Source organism: Pagrus major, chromosome 3, assembly GCF_040436345.1.
Source record: "Pagrus major chromosome 3, Pma_NU_1.0".
NCBI classification, from domain to species: Eukaryota; Metazoa; Chordata; class Actinopteri; order Spariformes; family Sparidae; genus Pagrus; species Pagrus major.
In genome coordinates, this window is record NC_133217.1 from 416,330 (window position 1) to 434,079 (window position 17,750).

At 39.9% G+C, this 17,750-nt stretch overlaps 4 gene segments (V, D, J or C); 1 reads left to right on the top strand and 3 right to left on the bottom strand.

Moving 5' to 3' along the window:
* Window positions 1-1,006: 1,006 nt before the first annotated feature.
* LOC140993587 (Ig kappa-b4 chain C region-like) lies at window positions 1,007-1,518 on the bottom strand. The segment is given in 1 exon segment: window positions 1,007-1,518. A coding segment is annotated over 1 exon segment (276 nt).
* Window positions 1,519-8,889: 7,371 nt separating this feature from the next.
* Window positions 8,890-9,393, bottom strand: LOC140993591 (Ig kappa-b4 chain C region-like). The segment is given in 1 exon segment: window positions 8,890-9,393. A coding segment is annotated over 1 exon segment (264 nt).
* A 1,615-nt stretch (window positions 9,394-11,008) lies between these two features.
* Window positions 11,009-13,450, top strand: LOC140993593 (immunoglobulin kappa variable 4-1-like). The segment is given in 4 exon segments: window positions 11,009-11,077; window positions 11,185-11,286; window positions 11,807-11,819; window positions 12,938-13,450. Coding segments are annotated over 4 exon segments (372 nt in total).
* Window positions 13,451-14,289: 839 nt separating this feature from the next.
* LOC140994085 (Ig kappa-b4 chain C region-like) lies at window positions 14,290-15,800 on the bottom strand. The segment is given in 2 exon segments: window positions 14,290-14,802; window positions 15,644-15,800. Coding segments are annotated over 2 exon segments (495 nt in total).
* Between the last annotated feature and the right edge of the window lie 1,950 nt (window positions 15,801-17,750).

A 17,750-nucleotide genomic window follows, 5' to 3' on the forward strand; every position in this document is an offset into this window, starting at 1 on the left:
GTATTTAATCCACAAAGTTCTACTTTTTTATACTTTTAGTAAAACAGGGATTGAAACATTCTTCTGTCTGTAGATGCTAACCTCTGCTGAAACATTTCAGCTCTAGAGTTTAATAACATGTGGACACTAAAATTATGAATATGTTTTTAATCTTCTACCATTTTTCATAGAAACCCCAAATCTCATGAGTTAAAATAAAACTGAATCTATAAAACACCTGGTTTCATTCAAGTTGTAAATTATTAATAATGTCAATATGACATTTTACTCATGTTTTGTGTTTTGCATTACAACAAAAAAAGAATTATGATTAAAACAAAACATTTCTGGAGTATGAAATTCAGCAACACTTTTATTTATTGCTTTTTCCATCCTTCATTAGTCTCTGTGGTTGAAGTTTTTAGCAGAAGCAGCATATAAATATTTTGTAGGTTAAGTTTGTTGATCACACTCATTTTATTTCTCTCTACGTCGATGATATCATGCTGTTTTTTCCAGATTTGGGAAACATTTTAAAACATTTTTCGCGGTTTACGTAAATGGTAATGCATTTCCTTTGGATACACTCAAAACAACGAGTCTTTAACATCATCTCACAGCAGTAATAAGAGATGATTGGAGGATTTTACTTAAAATGTTCCTCCCATGAGTTTTTGATAAATTTGTATTATTACAGACAATTCTGCAGCGGCTACAACAGAGATGTTTTTTACAGTCCTGAAGGTATTTTATTGATTATGAAAACAAGTTATGAAGTTTTATTACTGCCATCACTGGTTTGTCCTGATTAAATTATAATTATGACTTTTGTCTGAGTTCACAACCTCCTTTAATATTCAGTGTTTTTGGCTGCACATGATGTGATCTCACACATTGGTTTTAAAACCATCACAGGGAAATGAGACTTTTTTTTCCAGCTCAGTTTTTCTCTGGATTTAATACCGTCACTGACACCATGAAGATAAAATCATTCAGACACTTTGATAATAATAAACATGAAGACAAGTTCTTTGATCAACACGTCTTTATTATGTGGAAACAGTGAAATAATATTGAGACACAGCAACAAGCTGGTAAATATTGCTGCTGAAACATGTCAGATGAAAGAGAGAGATAGTTACAGAGTGCAGACTGAGAGCAGTAGCAGAGTAAAACCAGCAGCAGAGTCCCAGTGAGTCAGGTCAGGACTGGGAACACTGGTCTCTCCTCAGTGTCTCTGTGACTGGAGTCTGGGAGCCCTGGGTGGCCTCACAGGTCACAGAGCCCACCTTCCTCCACTGGTCTGCAGGGAGCCTCAGGGTGCTGCTCCAGCTGTAGTGGCCGTCGTTCTCCAGCACCCCGGGGCTCCTGCTCTCCTCCCAGCTGCTGCTGCTGCTGCTGCTGCTGCTGCTGCTGCTGCCGTCCACCTTCCAGGACAGACTCCAGTCTGAGGGGAAGCCCTTGTTGGCCAGACACATGAGCGTGGCCTTCCCCTGCTGCAGCTCCTCACTGGAGGGGGGCAGCACCGTCAGGGTGGGGACGACTCGACCCACTGCAGAGAGAGAGATTAATAAAGTTTATATGAGGTCAGCTGAACTGGTCCTGTTGGCTGCAGCAGAGGAGGCCTCTGGTTCTGTTGGTCTTCCTCAGATCGGATGAAACTGATCTTAAAAGTTTCACTTCCCTCTCTGAGCTCAGTAACCATGGCAACAGACAGGCATCACTGCTGAACCATGACGACAGACAGGTTTCAGTACTAAAGATAAAAAGCTAAAACCGGCACACTTTTATTACAGATTATGTTCTTTAATTACAAACAAAAGGTTCAGGGGTCGGCAGGTGAAATAAAAATCAAGATTATGAGACTTTTATTGTTTTAACTTAATCTTAAACACAAATCAGATGATGATGTGTTTGTTGCCTTCATGTAAGCAGGAATCATCACTGAACAATCAGACTTCATTTATGAAATATTCAGATGAACATTGTTAACTACTGAACTTCTTCTTCAACCCCAAAAAAATTCTCATAAAAAAATGCATCAAAAGGCTTTTAGGATGGAGTAATACCTCTGCACATGAGACACTGACCCACAAGTTACTGGCAGAGCTCTTCAGCCAGAATATTAAAACTTAAACTTTAAAAACATTGTGCTCATACACATTAAGGCCGAGTAGTTTTTCACAATAAAATTTATCAGAATGTTAAAAGTTGAAAATAAAGTTTGAGTGGAGTTGATTTCAGTCTGGTTAACGACACTGGAGCCTTCAAGAATTACTCCAAATATATATTAAATTACAAACATCACACAAAATATTGTAGTGAGATCGACAGCTATAAAATTTAAATAGAAGAAATATAAAATTTGTGTTCTTAAAGGAGTCAAAAGTACTTACAGTTAACATCCAGTCTGGTTCCTCCACCAAAAGTCCACCAAAGTGATACAAACTGACTGAGCCGTCGTACAAAAACCTCTGACTGTAGAGAGACACGGCTCTCTGACTTTGACACAAACACACTCAACAAAATCAGTCTGTGATTGTAAAATATCATCAGCTAATGTGAAAAGTGACAAAAGCACAGACACAGATTTACAGAAAACATGTTTTTATTTCATATATATTCATTTTTAAATTAAACTTAATTTTCTCTTTAAATGAATTTAAATTAGACAGGCAACATTTTAAACACAATTTTTCTGATAACCATGAAGCCAAAATTATGTAAAATTGGTATTAAAATATTTTCTAATCAATACTCTGATAAATTGATTGATTGATTGATCAGCAGCATGATGAGAGTGATCCAAGTCCCTGTTGGAGTCAGTCAGAGCATTTCCATAGAGAGCCACTTTGCATCAGCAGCAGCATGCTCCAGTGCTCTGGGAGAGTTTATAGTCCTGAGAGTTGAACACTGGATGACTGACAGCTGTCCTTCATGACAACAGAAGACACAGAAATCCTCCTCATCAAAAACATGACTTTGACCTCCATCCTCATCTGGACTCTCCTCTGCTGCTGCTTCACAGGTAAAGTCCAGAGAATCAAACTCCTCTCCTCCATGAACATCCGTCCCTCTGAAATGAAGCCGACAGAACCATGACGCTGCTTTATGTTTCTGTCTCTGTGTCCTCAGAGTCCAGAGGTCAGGTCACAGTGACTCAGCCTGGAGCAGTGAGCTCTGCTCTGGGAGGCTCCGTCACCATCAACTGTAGGTCCAGTCATGAGTTTTGGGGCTGTAGCAGCGCTTACTGTTTGCACTGGTACCAACAGAAAGATGGAGAAACTCCTAAACTGCTAATTCGCTACACCAATGAGAGAATGTCAGGGACACCAGGTCGTTTTACAGGCAGTGGATCATCTAAAGACTTCACGCTGACCATCAGTGGAGTTCAGGCTGAAGACGCTGCAGTTTACTACTGTCAGGGTATAAACACTGTCAACAGTCAGCGTGTGTTCCCACAGTGAAAAAGCGTCGTACAAAAACCTCCCTCAGAAACTGAACTGACTGCTGCAGCTGGAAGCTACTGCAGAGACTGATACACTTCACTGAGGACACACACACACACACACACACACACACACACACACACACACACACACCAGGGATGGAAATGGACTTTTTTGTCCACCTGCCACTGTGGCTGGTAAATTCTAAAATCTACCAGCCACTTTTATATCTAAGCGTTGATGTGTACAGCACAATGCCTAGAAACATATGTTTCTTGTACAAGACATGCACATAGTGTTTCCCAATCAGTACTTGTTACCGGAGGTGATTATTCAGTAATTATGTGATACCAATGAATGATTACAAACTATCCAAGGGTCATCTACTCGGTCGTGAAAAAACACGAAATGAAGTCTGAATAGACAAAGTGGTTCAAAATGAAGGTTAGATGGTTAGAAATCTATATCAATATCTCCCTGCAACTACAGGAATTTACAGTAAGCCTACTTCAACTTATTTCATATGTTCAACTGCACTGGACCCACACAAAGGAAGTGGAAATTGTTATAGAAAAGTCTGCTGAAAGTAAGGAGAGAAGTTACCAAAGTTCAGCTATCAAACACCAAGTCCTTACCACAGTACAGAACAATTACCCATTAACCTCAATGTCCCAATTCCAAATGTTGCACTATAACTGCATGTGAAAAACAATACAAAAGGATCTACCATGTTAAATCAGGTTTATTTAACTTAAATGGCCTTCCTTTTTTAGCAATTGCGTGGGCATTCCTAAATAATAGTGCCATCCTTTCCAGCTGTGCGGTCTTCAGGCTGTTGAGGGTTTTCATGGTTGGGCTGTCTTCAGGCGCTGATTTCCCCAATTTTTAAGACGTGAATATGGCATTTGGATAATTCATGATCCTTCATGGCTTCCAGTTTAAGGTTTTTGGTGCCAGCGATAAAACTGTTTTTACCGATTTTTGAGTGTCCGATGCGTGTTGACGACAAACCGAGCAGTACATCAGACTTTCCTCCTCATACACAAGACAACACCGGCGTTCCCCACTCTCTGCTCTTTCACCATTTTTCATTTAAAAATCTCTTCTTGGCCTTTACCTCGCTTGGCTCCCCTTTCTCCTTCACACTCTCCTTAACTCCCGCGATGTAACGCCACAGTTAACAAGGTAGCCAGCTCCATAGACATATATACGGCCGGCTCGGCTGACCGGAGCGCGGAGTAATAATTAGTAGCAGTGAAGAGTCCAAGTGAAGGCTTGCTAGAAGTCCAACTGACACTTTGGTCCAATCAGAAACATATAATTTGACCGGATCTAACTCTAGGGTTGTGAAAAGTGCACTGTTATGCCTTAACCAAGATATCGATCATTAAGATTAATTGGATCAGAACTGACTGGAATGAACGTGCCACAATGGCTGGTAAACTGATTCAATTCACTAATTTCCATCCCTGACACACACACACACACAGATGATGTTCAGTCCACATCAATAACCTGAAAGTTTCCTCAGATGAAGAGAACAGGTCCAGTGAAGAAGCTCAATCTGACCATTAAAGGTCCACTGATGAAGACACACAAACCAAATTCACATCACGTGAAACATCAACATCAACACATCTCGCTGGGAGGCAGCTTTTAAACTTCATCAGCTGTGCACCAGCGATCAAACACAGCCTCCTTCTCCCGAGCAAATTCCATGTAAGTCTGATGTTCTTGTTGAACATTTGACGGTAAGCTTCTGGTACCAACTGGTAAACTTTAAGCACCGCAACTTTTACTGTGTCAAACTCTAGACTGTCATCCACCGGAAGTAAAGAGTAAACCGTCTGCATTTTACCGGTCAAGACACTCTGCAACAACAGCGCCCACAAATTTCTTGACCATTTAAGCGCAGAAGCCACCTGCTTAAACAATATGAAATATTTGTCCACATCCTCCTTATTAAAAGGAGGAACTAAGCAGATGTTTTTACTCACGTCAAGATCTGCAGACGTTGCAGCAGCTTGACCTCGAGTAGAAGGTTCAACAAACTCAGCCAACTCAAACTCCATCTTCATCAGAGGTAACACTCACAGCCTACGGCACAAAACCCTGCTGCTTTAAACAGCAACTCACTGCAACTTCAGTTACAAAAGTACTACACTGCAACAAGCAGTACTACAAAATAACCAACAAAACTGTGTCCACAAAGTTACCCAAACCCCACAAGAGCAACACACAGTACAACTGGCTACTAACAAATTGACATTCAAACTACAGGATACACAGACTCACTGCCACTAAGCCAACATCTACAGGAACCCAGCTTCATTTAGTTAGGACAGGCCCCACATGTATATTACAACACCCTACAACAGGTCTAACATAAGAACATCAAGCAAGTTGTAGTTAATTAACTGAACAACAACCAAACAAAGGGGGAAACCCAGAAACAAACAAACAAACTGATGGGCCGGCCAAACAAACAAAGGGGCAGCATCAACCCACCAGGGCCGTCAGAGCTGGGGGCTAACACTCTACCCCAACACAAAGAAACAACTAAACCTAGCTGAAACTATCAAACCATCAAAACTAGACTACTGCACCCATCAACAAACATAATACCACAGCCAGCCAGAGGGAGAGAGAGAGAGCCTAGTGCCCTACCCCCTCTTATTGGTTATTCGTAATCAGCCAGACCGCTATCACCTGGAAAGACAGGAGGCCAAGCATCCTGTTTAAATATGGGATGTTTAAATATTTTACCTGAAGCTCTGATTGACCACATAAAAACTATTTCAAGTCTGTTTTAAAGTTTGTAGATCTCACATGTTTCGGCAGAAGTCTCCAGTGTCACCACTGGGTGGCAGTAAAGTGAAGTTAATAGAGTTTGATTGAAGTCGATGGCTGCAGCAGAGGAGGCTGCTGCTTCTGTCGGTCTTTCTCAGATCGGATGAAAATGATCTTGAAACTGGTTTCACTTCTGTCTCTGAGCTCAGTAACCATGGCAACAGAGGCATCACTGCTGAACCATGACGGCAGACAGGTTTCAGTCCTAAAGATAAAAGTGTCTGAACTCTTCCAGATGTATTTTCAGTCACAGAAAAAAATGTAACGTAATAAATATTACTTTATAAAAGTATTTTTCTAAAACCTTATTGAATTTATTTGTTTATCTGTATGTTTTTGAAGAATAAACAGATTCAACAGTTATATATGAGGTGCATCTCCTCTTCCCTCCGACATTTTAAATTTATGATGCCATATCTCATAAATGACAAACAGACACAAAGATAATCATCAGATGTAATTGTGGACAAGTTGTCCAAATATCTGTCCACTCTAGTGAACAGCATGCATGAAAACTAAAACTGTGTCTCTGTTCTAAGTTTCATTCAGAACAAAACCATCAGTTTCTTGTGGTTTAACGTTTACAGTAAAATCAGTTTAAATAAAAAGTCACCTGATATGAAAAGAAAAATCAAGCTGCAATCAAATGTTTCAAGATAAATGAATCATTTTCTATGCAGTGTAAGTTTGTGTGGATCTAGATGAGGATGATTTAAACAGTGAGTGGTCCAGCAGTGAGGAGGAAACAGGCTGATGTGTTGAGGACAGCTACACTTCACTGACTCTGTGTGTTTGCATATGTGTCCTGCCTCTCTGCTCCCAGCCGTTAAGAGGCCAGTGTTGATCAGTGGCTGTCCAGGCCTTTCAGAGCCACTGACACGCCGGCAGCACAATGATGATGTCACTGGTTCTACTGCTGGCCACCCTGGGGCTCCTTGTTCAGGGTGAGACTCTCTGCTGAAAGCTTTGCTTCAGGATGCGACCAGGTTCACCACAGTGATGTTCTGCTATGATGGAGAAACACTGAAACAAGCAGCATGGACCTTCTTCCATCTGTTCTCCATGTTAAAGAAATGGTCCTCTTCTGTTTGGATGTTGATCATCTTTCTCCAAACTGGATTTGTCTCAATAACTCTTCTCCTCTTTTTCATGTTTTCCAGGTTCATCAGGAGAAATCATCGTAACTCAGTCTCCTGGAGATCAGTCGTCTACTGCAGGACAGACTGTTTCGATCAGATGTACAACCAGTACAACTGTTGTTAGCTACCTCAACTGGTACCTTCAGAAACCTGGACAAGCTCCTAAACTCCTGATTTATTATGCTACAAACCGTCAGTCTGGAGTTTCAAGTCGTTTCAGTGGAAGTGGATATGGCACTGACTTCACTCTGACCATCAGTGAAGTTCAGGCTGAAGATTCAGGAGTTTACTACTGTCAGCATGCTTATGACACACCGTTCACACAGTGAAAAAGCGTCGTACAAAAACCTCCCTCAGCTGGAGAGGAACTGATCTGACTCAACAGCTGCACTGACACTAAACAACAGAGGGTTCACTACAAAAATGTCATCAATAATAATCACTTTGAACATTTTCACACTAAATATACTGTATTTAATCCACAAAGTTCTGCTTTTTATACTTTTAGTAAAACAGGGATTGAAACATTCTTCTGTCTGTAGATGCTAAACTCTGCTGAAACATTTCAGCTCTAGAGTTTAATAACATGTGGACACTAAAATTATGAATATGTTTTTAATCTTCTACCATTTTTCATAGAAACTCAAAAACTCACGAGTTAAATTATGAAATTGAATCTATAAAACACCTGGTTTCATTCAAGTTGTAAAATTATTAATCATGTCAACATGACATTTTAGTCATGTTTAGTGTTTTGCATTACAGTAAAACATTTTTAAACAATTATGATTAAAACAAAAACATTTCTGGAGTATGAAATTCAGCAACACTTTTATTTATTGCTTTTTCCATCCTTCATTAGTCTCTGTGGTCGAAGCAGCATATAAATATTTTGTGGGTTAAGTTTGTTGATCACACTCATTTTATTTCTCTCTATGTCGATGATATCATGCTGTTTTTTTTTCAGATTTAGGAAATATTTTTCAAATTCTTCTAAGTTTACTTAAAGGGTAATGCATTTCCTTTGGATACACTCAAAACAATGTGTCTTTAACATGATCTCACAGCAGTAATAAGAGATGATTGGAGGATTTTAATTAAAATGTTCTCCCATTAGTTTTGTGTATTTTTTTATTTTTACAGACAATTCTGCAGCAACTACAACAGAGATGTTTTTTACAGTCCTGAAGGTATTTTATTGATTATGAAGACAAGTTATGAAGTTATACTACTGCCATCACTGGTTTGTACTGATTAAATTATAATTATGAGTTTTGTCTGAGTTTACAACCTCCTTTAATATTCAGTGTATTTGGCTGCACATGATGTGATCTCACACATTGGTTTTAAAATCATCACAGGGAAATGAGACTTTTTTTCCAGCTCAGTTTTTCTCTGGATTTAATACAGTCACTGACACCATGAAGATAAAATCATTCAGACACTTTGATAATAATAAACATGAAAACAACTTGTTTGATCAACACGTCTTTATTATGTGGAAACAGTGAAATAATATTGAGACGCAGCAACAAGCTGGTAAATATTGCTGCTGAAACATGTCAGATGAAAGAGAGAGATAGTTACAGAGTGCAGACTGAGAGCAGTAGCAGAGTAAAACCAGCAGCAGAGTCCCAGTGAGTCAGGTCAGGACTGGGAACACTGGTCTCTCCTCAGTGTCTCTGTGACTGGAGTCTGGGAGCCCTGGGTGGCCTCACAGGTCACAGAGCCCACCTTCCTCCACTGGTCTGCAGGGAGCCTCAGGGTGCTGCTCCAGCTGTAGCGGCCGTCGTTCTCCAGCACCCCGGGGCTCCTGCTCTCCTCCCAGCTGCTGCTGCTGCTGCTGCTGCTGCCGTCCACCTTCCAGGACAGACTCCAGTCTGAGGGGAAGCCCTTGTTGGCCAGACACATGAGCGTGGCCTTCCCCTGCTGCAGCTCCTCACTGGAGGGGGGCAGCACCGTCAGGGTGGGACGGACATCACCTAGGAGACACCAATCAGCTTAGAGGACAGGGACCACACAGCTGTCAATCAAACTCAACCTGGACACCTTCACTGTGTAAGACATGATTTAGTCCTTTAAGGAGTTTCTGTCAGAGGGTTTTTCTGCTCCACCAGTCACTCACTCACACATGGTTTCACTTCCCTTTAAGAAGCCTCTCATGCATATCAGCACACAAAGAGTCCTCATATGACCTGAAACATGTCAAACTACACTGGAAATAAAAGAGCAAAGACTTTCTCATCAGAATCATCCAAAACCTGAACTATATGTTACTTTAAAATATTTAGACACAAACACAAAAACAGAAGATGAACCGACTACAGTCAAATGTTCTACATGTGGATCTTTAAAATCCTCTTTAATACTGTTATCATCGAGGTGGAAAATAAACAGTTCATCTTGGCAAACATTTGAAACAGTTTTATCTTTTCTACACTTCAAGCTGTTTAAATTTCAGTTTGACAGGAACGAGTAAAGACATTTTTAGTAAAGCTGCTCTGAGTTAGCCTCCATGATAAAGGAGGGGAATTAAAACATGAAGACTAAAAGTGTCAGAATTAAAACAAGATATATTTATCTGCCTCAAACATCCAAAACATAGGAATTAAAAAGTAACTTTACAGTATTTTATTTAGTATTTGTGCAGAAACTTACTTCCAAGTTCCAGTCTGGTTCCTCCACCAAAAGTCCACCACAGTGATACAAACTGACTGAGCCGTCGTACAAAAACCTCTGACTGTAGAGAGACACGGCTCTGACTCTGTCTGACTGAACTCAACCTACAAGATTTACTATTAAAGTTAAAATAATGATTCATCCTCTGGCTTCATATTTTCTATCTTCATATTCTTCAATGAGTTTTTTTAATTTCTATTTCTGAAGTGAACTTTGTCTCTTAGCAAAAAATTATTTGTCCAAAAATGAAACATAAATACAGAGAAAAGACTGTTTTCCTTAAAATTTAAAGAGAAAAAGAAAAATTGCGACTGAAATGATAAAAACATTTAAATATTTGACTTACTTCCAAGTTCCAGTCTGGTTCCTCCACCAAAAGTCCACCACAGTGATACAAACTGACTGAGCCGTCGTACAAAAACCTCTGACTGTAGAGAGACACGGCTCTCTGACTTTGACACAAACACACTCAACAAAATCAGTCTGTGATTGTGAAATATCATCAGCTGATATGAAAAGTGACAAAAACACAGAGACACAGATTTACAGAAAACATGTTTTTATTTCATATATATTCATTTTTTAAATTAAACTTAATTTTCTCCTTAAATAAATTTAAATTAGACAGACGACATTTTAAAACACTTTCTTTTCGATAACCATAAAGCCAAAATTAATAAAATTGGTATTAAAATATTTTCTAATCAATACTCTGATAAATTGATCGATTGATTGATCAGCAGCATGACGAGAGTGATCCAAGTCCCTGTTGGAGTCAGTCAGAGCATTTCCATAGAGAGCCACTTTGCATCAGCAGCAGCATGCTCCAGTGCTCTGGGAGAGTTTATAGTCCTGAGAGTTGAACACTGGATGACTGACAGCTGTCCTTCATGACAACAGAAGACACAGAAATCCTTCTCATCAAAAACATGACTTTGACCTCCGTCCTCATCTGGACTCTCCTCTGCTGCTGCTTCACAGGTAAAGTCCAGAGAATCAAACTCTTCTCCTCTATGAACATCCGTCCCTCTGAAATGAAGCCGACAAGACCATGACGCTGCTTTATGTTTTTGTCTCTGTGTCCTCAGAGTCCAGAGGTCAGGTCACAGTGACTCAGCCTGGAGCAGTGAGCTCTGCTCTGGGAGGCTCCGTCACCATCAGCTGTAGGTCCAGTCATGAGTTCTGGAGCTGTAGCAGCGCTTACTGTTTAGGTTGGTACCAACAGAAAGATGGAGAAACTCCTAAACTGCTAATTCGCTACACCAATGAGAGAATGTCAGGGACACCAGGTCGTTTTACAGGCAGTGGATCATCTAAAGACTTCACGCTGACCATCAGTGGAGTTCAGGCTGAAGATTCAGGAGTTTACTACTGTCAGGGTATAAACACTGTCAACAGTCAGTGGGTGTTCCCACAGTGAAAAAGCGTCGTACAAAAACCTCCCTCAGAAACTGAACTGACTGCTGCAGCTGGAAGCTACTGCAGAGACTGATACACTTCACTGAGGACACACACACACACACACACATTTAAAACTTCACCATGTTGCTTTAACCACTAATGAAAACGTAACAAAACACATTCAGGAACAAAAGAAGACTTTGGGGGAAATCAAATGACTTTCTCCATCACAGCTTCTCACCATACATTCATATATAACCATTATAAGACCCCATGTTCTCATCTGATTAACCAAATCATCAAGAGGAGCCAACCTGGGCCAGTTAATGAGAAAAGTCTTGGTCATGACCTTAGACCTCAGCTTCAAACTGAATAAAAGCCATCTCAACTATATCCATTTAAAGAAAATATGACGCCACAGATCAGCATCAGAAACTTCATGATCAGAGACGGACCAAACAGAACCTGGACATCCCTCAAATTTCAGACCGTATGTTTTTAAAATGTACAAATTCATATCTTCTGAGGAAAATCTCATCTCTCATCACTGTTTAACTTGGTGATATCTCCACATTACAAACACCCAAATGTATCAAACCTGCTTTTATATCAATGTCACAGTGGTTTTATTTTACACTACAATTTCTGTGTCGCTAATAAATCTCTAAGAAAGTCTGATAACAGTCTAACAGGTAGGAAATAAAAATGGTCTAGTTTGACAAAAAGTAAAACTTATAATGTCTCATTACTCTAAAATAAAGTGTGATCAATGTCACCAATCATTGTCAAAGAAGGTCAAGTTACCAAACTGGACAGACTGAACCAAACTGTCCACAAATCACTGGATCACTTTGCTCCTAAAGTTCTCAGTATCCTCTACATGTCAGTATGTAAATCTGTAGGTCAGTGCCTTCAGCAGTGAGGAGGAAACAGGCTGATGTGTTGAGGACAGCTACACTGACTCTGTGTTTGCATATGTGTCCTGCCTCTCTGCTCCCGGCCGTTAAGAGGCCAGTGTTGATCAGTGGCTGTCCAGGCCTTTCAGAGCCACTGACACGCCGGCAGCACAATGATGATGTCACTGGTTCTACTGCTGGCCACCCTGGGGCTCCTTGTTCAGGGTGAGACTCTCTGCTGAAAGCTTTGCTTCAGGATGCGACCAGGTTCACCACAGTGATGTTCTGCTATGATGGAGAAACACTGAAACAAGCAGCATGGACCTTCTTCCATCTGTTCTCCATGTTAAAGAAATGATCCTCTTCTGTTTGGATGTTGATCATCTTTCTCCAAACTGGATTTGTCTCAATAACTCTTCTCCTCTTTTTCATGTTTTCCAGGTTCATCAGGAGAAATCATCCTGACTCAGTCTCCTGGAGCTCAGTCGTCTACTGCAGGACAGACTGTTTCGATCAGATGTACAACCAGTACAACTGTTGTTAGCTACCTCAACTGGTACCTTCAGAAACCTGGACAAGCTCCTAAACTCCTGATTTATTATGCTACAACCCGTCAGTCTGGAGTTTCAAGTCGTTTCAGTGGAAGTGGATATGGCACTGACTTCACTCTGACCATCAGTGAAGTTCAGGCTGAAGATTCAGGAGTTTACTACTGTCAGCATGCTTATGACACACCGTTCACACAGTGAAAAAGCGTCGTACAAAAACCTCCCTCAGCTGGAGAGGAACTGATCTGACTCAACAGCTGCACTGACACTAAACAACAGAGGCTTCACTACAAAAATGTCTTCAATAATAATCACTTTGAACATTTTAACACTAAATATACTGTATTTAATCCACAAAGTTCTGCTTTTTATACTTTTAGTAAAACAGGGATTGAAACATTCTTCTGTCTGTAGATGCTAAACTCTGCTGAAACATTTCAGCTCTAGAGTTTAATAACATGTGGACACTAAAATTATGAATATGTTTTTAATCTTCTACCATTTTTCATAGAAACCCCAAATCTCATTAGTTAAAATAAAACTGAATCTATAAAACACCTGATTTCATTCAAGTTGTAAAATTATTAATCATGTCAATATGACATTTTAGTCATGTTTAGTGTTTTGCATTACAACAAAAAAAGAATTATGATTAAAACAAAAACATTTCTGGAGTATGAAATTCAGCAACACTTTTATTTATTGCTTTTTCCATCCTTCATTAGTCTCTGTGGTTGAAGTTTTTAGCAGAAGCAGCATATAAATATTTTGTAGGTTAAGTTTGTTGATCACACTCATTTTATTTCTCTCTACGTCGATGATATCATGCTGTTTTTTCCAGATTTGGGAAACATTTTAAAACATTTTTCGCGGTTTACGTAAATGGTAATGCATTTCCTTTGGATACACTCAAAACAACGAGTCTTTAACATCATCTCACAGCAGTAATAAGAGATGATTGGAGGATTTTACTTAAAATGTTCCTCCCATGAGTTTTTGATAAATTTGTATTATTACAGACAATTCTGCAGCGGCTACAACAGAGAAGTTTTTTATAGTCCTGAAGGTATTTTATTGATTATGAAAACAAGTTATGAAGTTTTACTACTGCCATCACTGGTTTGTCCTGATTAAATTATAATTATGAGTTTTGTCTGAGTTCACAACCTCCTTTAATATTCAGTGTATTTGGCTGCACATGATGTGATCTCACACATTGGTTTTAAAACCATCACAGGGAAATGAGACTTTTTTTCCAGCTCAGTTTTTCTCTGGATTTAATACAGTCACTGACACCATGAAGGTAAAATCATTCAGACACTTTGATAATAATAAACATGAAGACAAGTTCTTTGATCAACACGTCTTTATTATGTGGAAACAGTGAAATAATATTGAGACACAGCAACAAGCTGGTAAATGTTGCTGCTGAAACATGTCAGATGAAAGAGAGAGATAGTTACAGAGTGCAGACTGAGAGCAGTAGCAGAGTAAAACCAGCAGCAGAGTCCCAGTGAGTCAGGTCAGGACTGGGAACACTGGTCTCTCCTCAGTGTCTCTGTGACTGGAGTCTGGGAGCCCTGGGTGGCCTCACAGGTCACAGAGCCCACCTTCCTCCACTGGTCTGCAGGGAGCCTCAGGGTGCTGCTCCAGCTGTAGCGGCCGTCGTTCTCCAGCACCCCGGGGCTCCTGCTCTCCTCCCAGCTGCTGCTGCTGCTGCTGCTGCTGCCGTCCACCTTCCAGGACAGACTCCAGTCTGAGGGGAAGCCCTTGTTGGCCAGACACATGAGCGTGGCCTTCCCCTGCTGCAGCTCCTCACTGGAGGGGGGCAGCACCGTCAGGGCGGGGACGACTCGACCCACTGCAGAGAGAGAGATTAATAAATTCATATGAGGTCAGCTGAACTGGTCCTGTTGGCTGCAGCAGAGGAGGCCTCTGGTTCTGTTGGTCTTTCTCAGATCGGATGAAACTGATCTTAAAAGTTTCACTTCCCTCTCTGAGCTCAGTAACCATGGCAACAGACAGGCATCACTGCTGAACCATGACGACAGACAGGTTTCAGTACTAAAGATAAAAAGCTAAAACCGGCACACTTTTATTACAGATTATGTTCTTTAATTACAAACAAAAGGTTCAGGGGTCGACAGCTGAAACAAAAATCAAGATTATGAGACTTTTATTGTTTTAACTTAATCTTAAACACAAATCAGATGATGATGTGTTTGTTGCCTTCATGTAAGCAGGAATCATCACTGAACAATCACACTTCATTTATGAAATATTCAGATGAACATTGTTAACTACTGAACTTCTTCTTCAACCCCAAAAAAATTCTTATAAAAAAGTGCATCAAAAGGCTTTTAGGATGGAGTAATACCTCTGCACATGAGACACTGACCCACAAGTTACTGGCAGAGCTCTTCAGCCAGAATATTAAAACTTAAACTTTAAAAACATTGTGCTCATACACATTAAGGCCGAGTAGTTTTTCACAATAAAATTTATCAGAATGTTAAAAGTTGAAAATAAAGTTTGAGTGGAGTTGATTTCAGTCTGGTTAACGACACTGAAGCCTTCAAGAATTACTCCAAATATATCAAATTACAAACATCACACAAAATATTGTAGTGAGATCAACAGCTATAAAATTTAAATAGAAGAAATATAAAAATTGTGTCCTTAAAGGAGTCAAAAGTACTTACAGTTAACATCCAGTCTGGTTCCTCCACCAAAAGTCCACCACAGTGATACAAACTGACTGAGCCGTCGTACAAAAACCTCTGACTGTAGAGAGACACGGCTCTCTGACTTTGACACAAACACACTCAACAAAATCAGTCTGTGATTGTAAAATATCATCAGCTGATATGAAAAGTGACAAAAACACAGAGACACAGATTTACAGAAAACATGTTTTTATTTCATATATATTCATTTTTAAATTAAACTTAATTTTCTCCTTAAATTAATTTAAATTAGACAGACGACATTTTAAATAACAATTTTATCGATAACCATGAAGCCAAAATTATATAAAATTGGTATTAAAATATTTTCTAATCAATACTCTGATAATTGATCGATTGATTGATCAGCAGCATGATGAGAGTGATCCAAGTCCCTGTTGGAGTCAGTCAGAGCATTTCCATAGAGAGCCACTTTGCATCAGCAGCAGCATGCTCCAGTGCTCTGGGAGAGTTTATAGTCCTGAGAGTTGAACACTGGATGACTGACAGCTGTCCTTCATGACAACAGAAGACACAGAAATCCTCCTCATCAAAAACATGACTTTGACCTCCGTCCTCATCTGGACTCTCCTCTGCTTCACTCAGGGTGAGAACATCATTTTTCTGTCCTGTGAAAATCATCTGGAGTGTAGCTGAGTTTCACCTCACCATCTTATGTCTGGTGTTTCTTCTCTCTCCTCAGGCTCTGTTGGACAAAATGTTGTCTTGACTCAGCCAGCAGCCAAATCACTGCAGCTCGGTCAAACTGTTTCTATTGACTGTAAGGCCAGCAGACAAGTTACTCAGTACTCTGGCTCTCAATACTACCTGGCCTGGTACCATCAGAAACCTGGAGAAGCTCCGAAAGCTCTCATCTACCTAACAACAGAGAGATTTTCTGGAATCTCGTCCAGATTCAGTGGAAGTGGAGCAGGGAATGGAGTTGACTTCACTCTGACCATCAGTGGAGTTCAGGCTGAAGATTCAGGAGTTTACTACTGTCAGAGTCATCATTGGCTCAACAGTCAGCAGGTGTTCACACAGTGAAAAAGAGTCGTACAAAAACCTCCCTCAGAAACTGAACTGACTGCTGCAGCTGGAAGCTACTGCAGAGACTGATACACTTCACTGAGGACACACACACACACACACACACACACACACACACACACACACACACAACCACCAAATGATGAAACAAATCTCTTATTCATAATCTTTTACCATTTTCCACATCTCAAATTTCTAATCCACATTTGAACACATGTACATGTGACATTATTTCATTTAAACACGTCAAAATTTTTGTTCACATGAATTAAAATCAATGAAAATGAGTCACTCAGAATCAAATTTCATGTGATTTCATGTCTCATGTTTTGTTTCTAAATATGGAAATTCAAATCTGAACGTGAACGTCTGTAAGTCACATGTGAAAAATGTAAATTTCTCACGTGGACATTTTCATCCATATGTGGAAAAAAGCTAATCGTTTGTGAAAGTGTCCAGTTCACATGTAAAAAGACTTTCCAGGTCGTTTTACAGGCAGCAGATCGAGGAAAGTCTTCACTGTTCAGGCTGAAGATTCAGCAGTTTACTACTGTCAGAGTTATCACTGGATCAACAGTCAGCAAGTGTTCACACAGTGAAAACTCGTTGAACTGACACGTCACTGACTTCTTCCCCCAAATGTTAAACACTGCAGACTCGTCATCCTGATCTGTGGGTATTAGACAAATTGCTAACTCAAGATAAGATGTCCACATTCATTTCACACTATGAGAACAACATTTTGACTGAACAGAGTAGCTATGTAAGAAACATCACCATAATAACTCATGAGAGGTTTCTCTTCGGCTGAAAGTTTAGAGCAACATTTTTACAAAAACACCTCAATACTTCCACCTTAAATCTCAGAGCTTGACCTGAAATAAACAACTTTCCAATTCTAGTTAGTTTTTCATGACTCTGCAGAAACACACTCACTCTGAGAGGCTGATCCATGAATCAAACTCTGATAAATTATTTGAAAACGTTACAACTATCAATCTTAATAAGACACATTTAAAGGCAATTTAGTGTC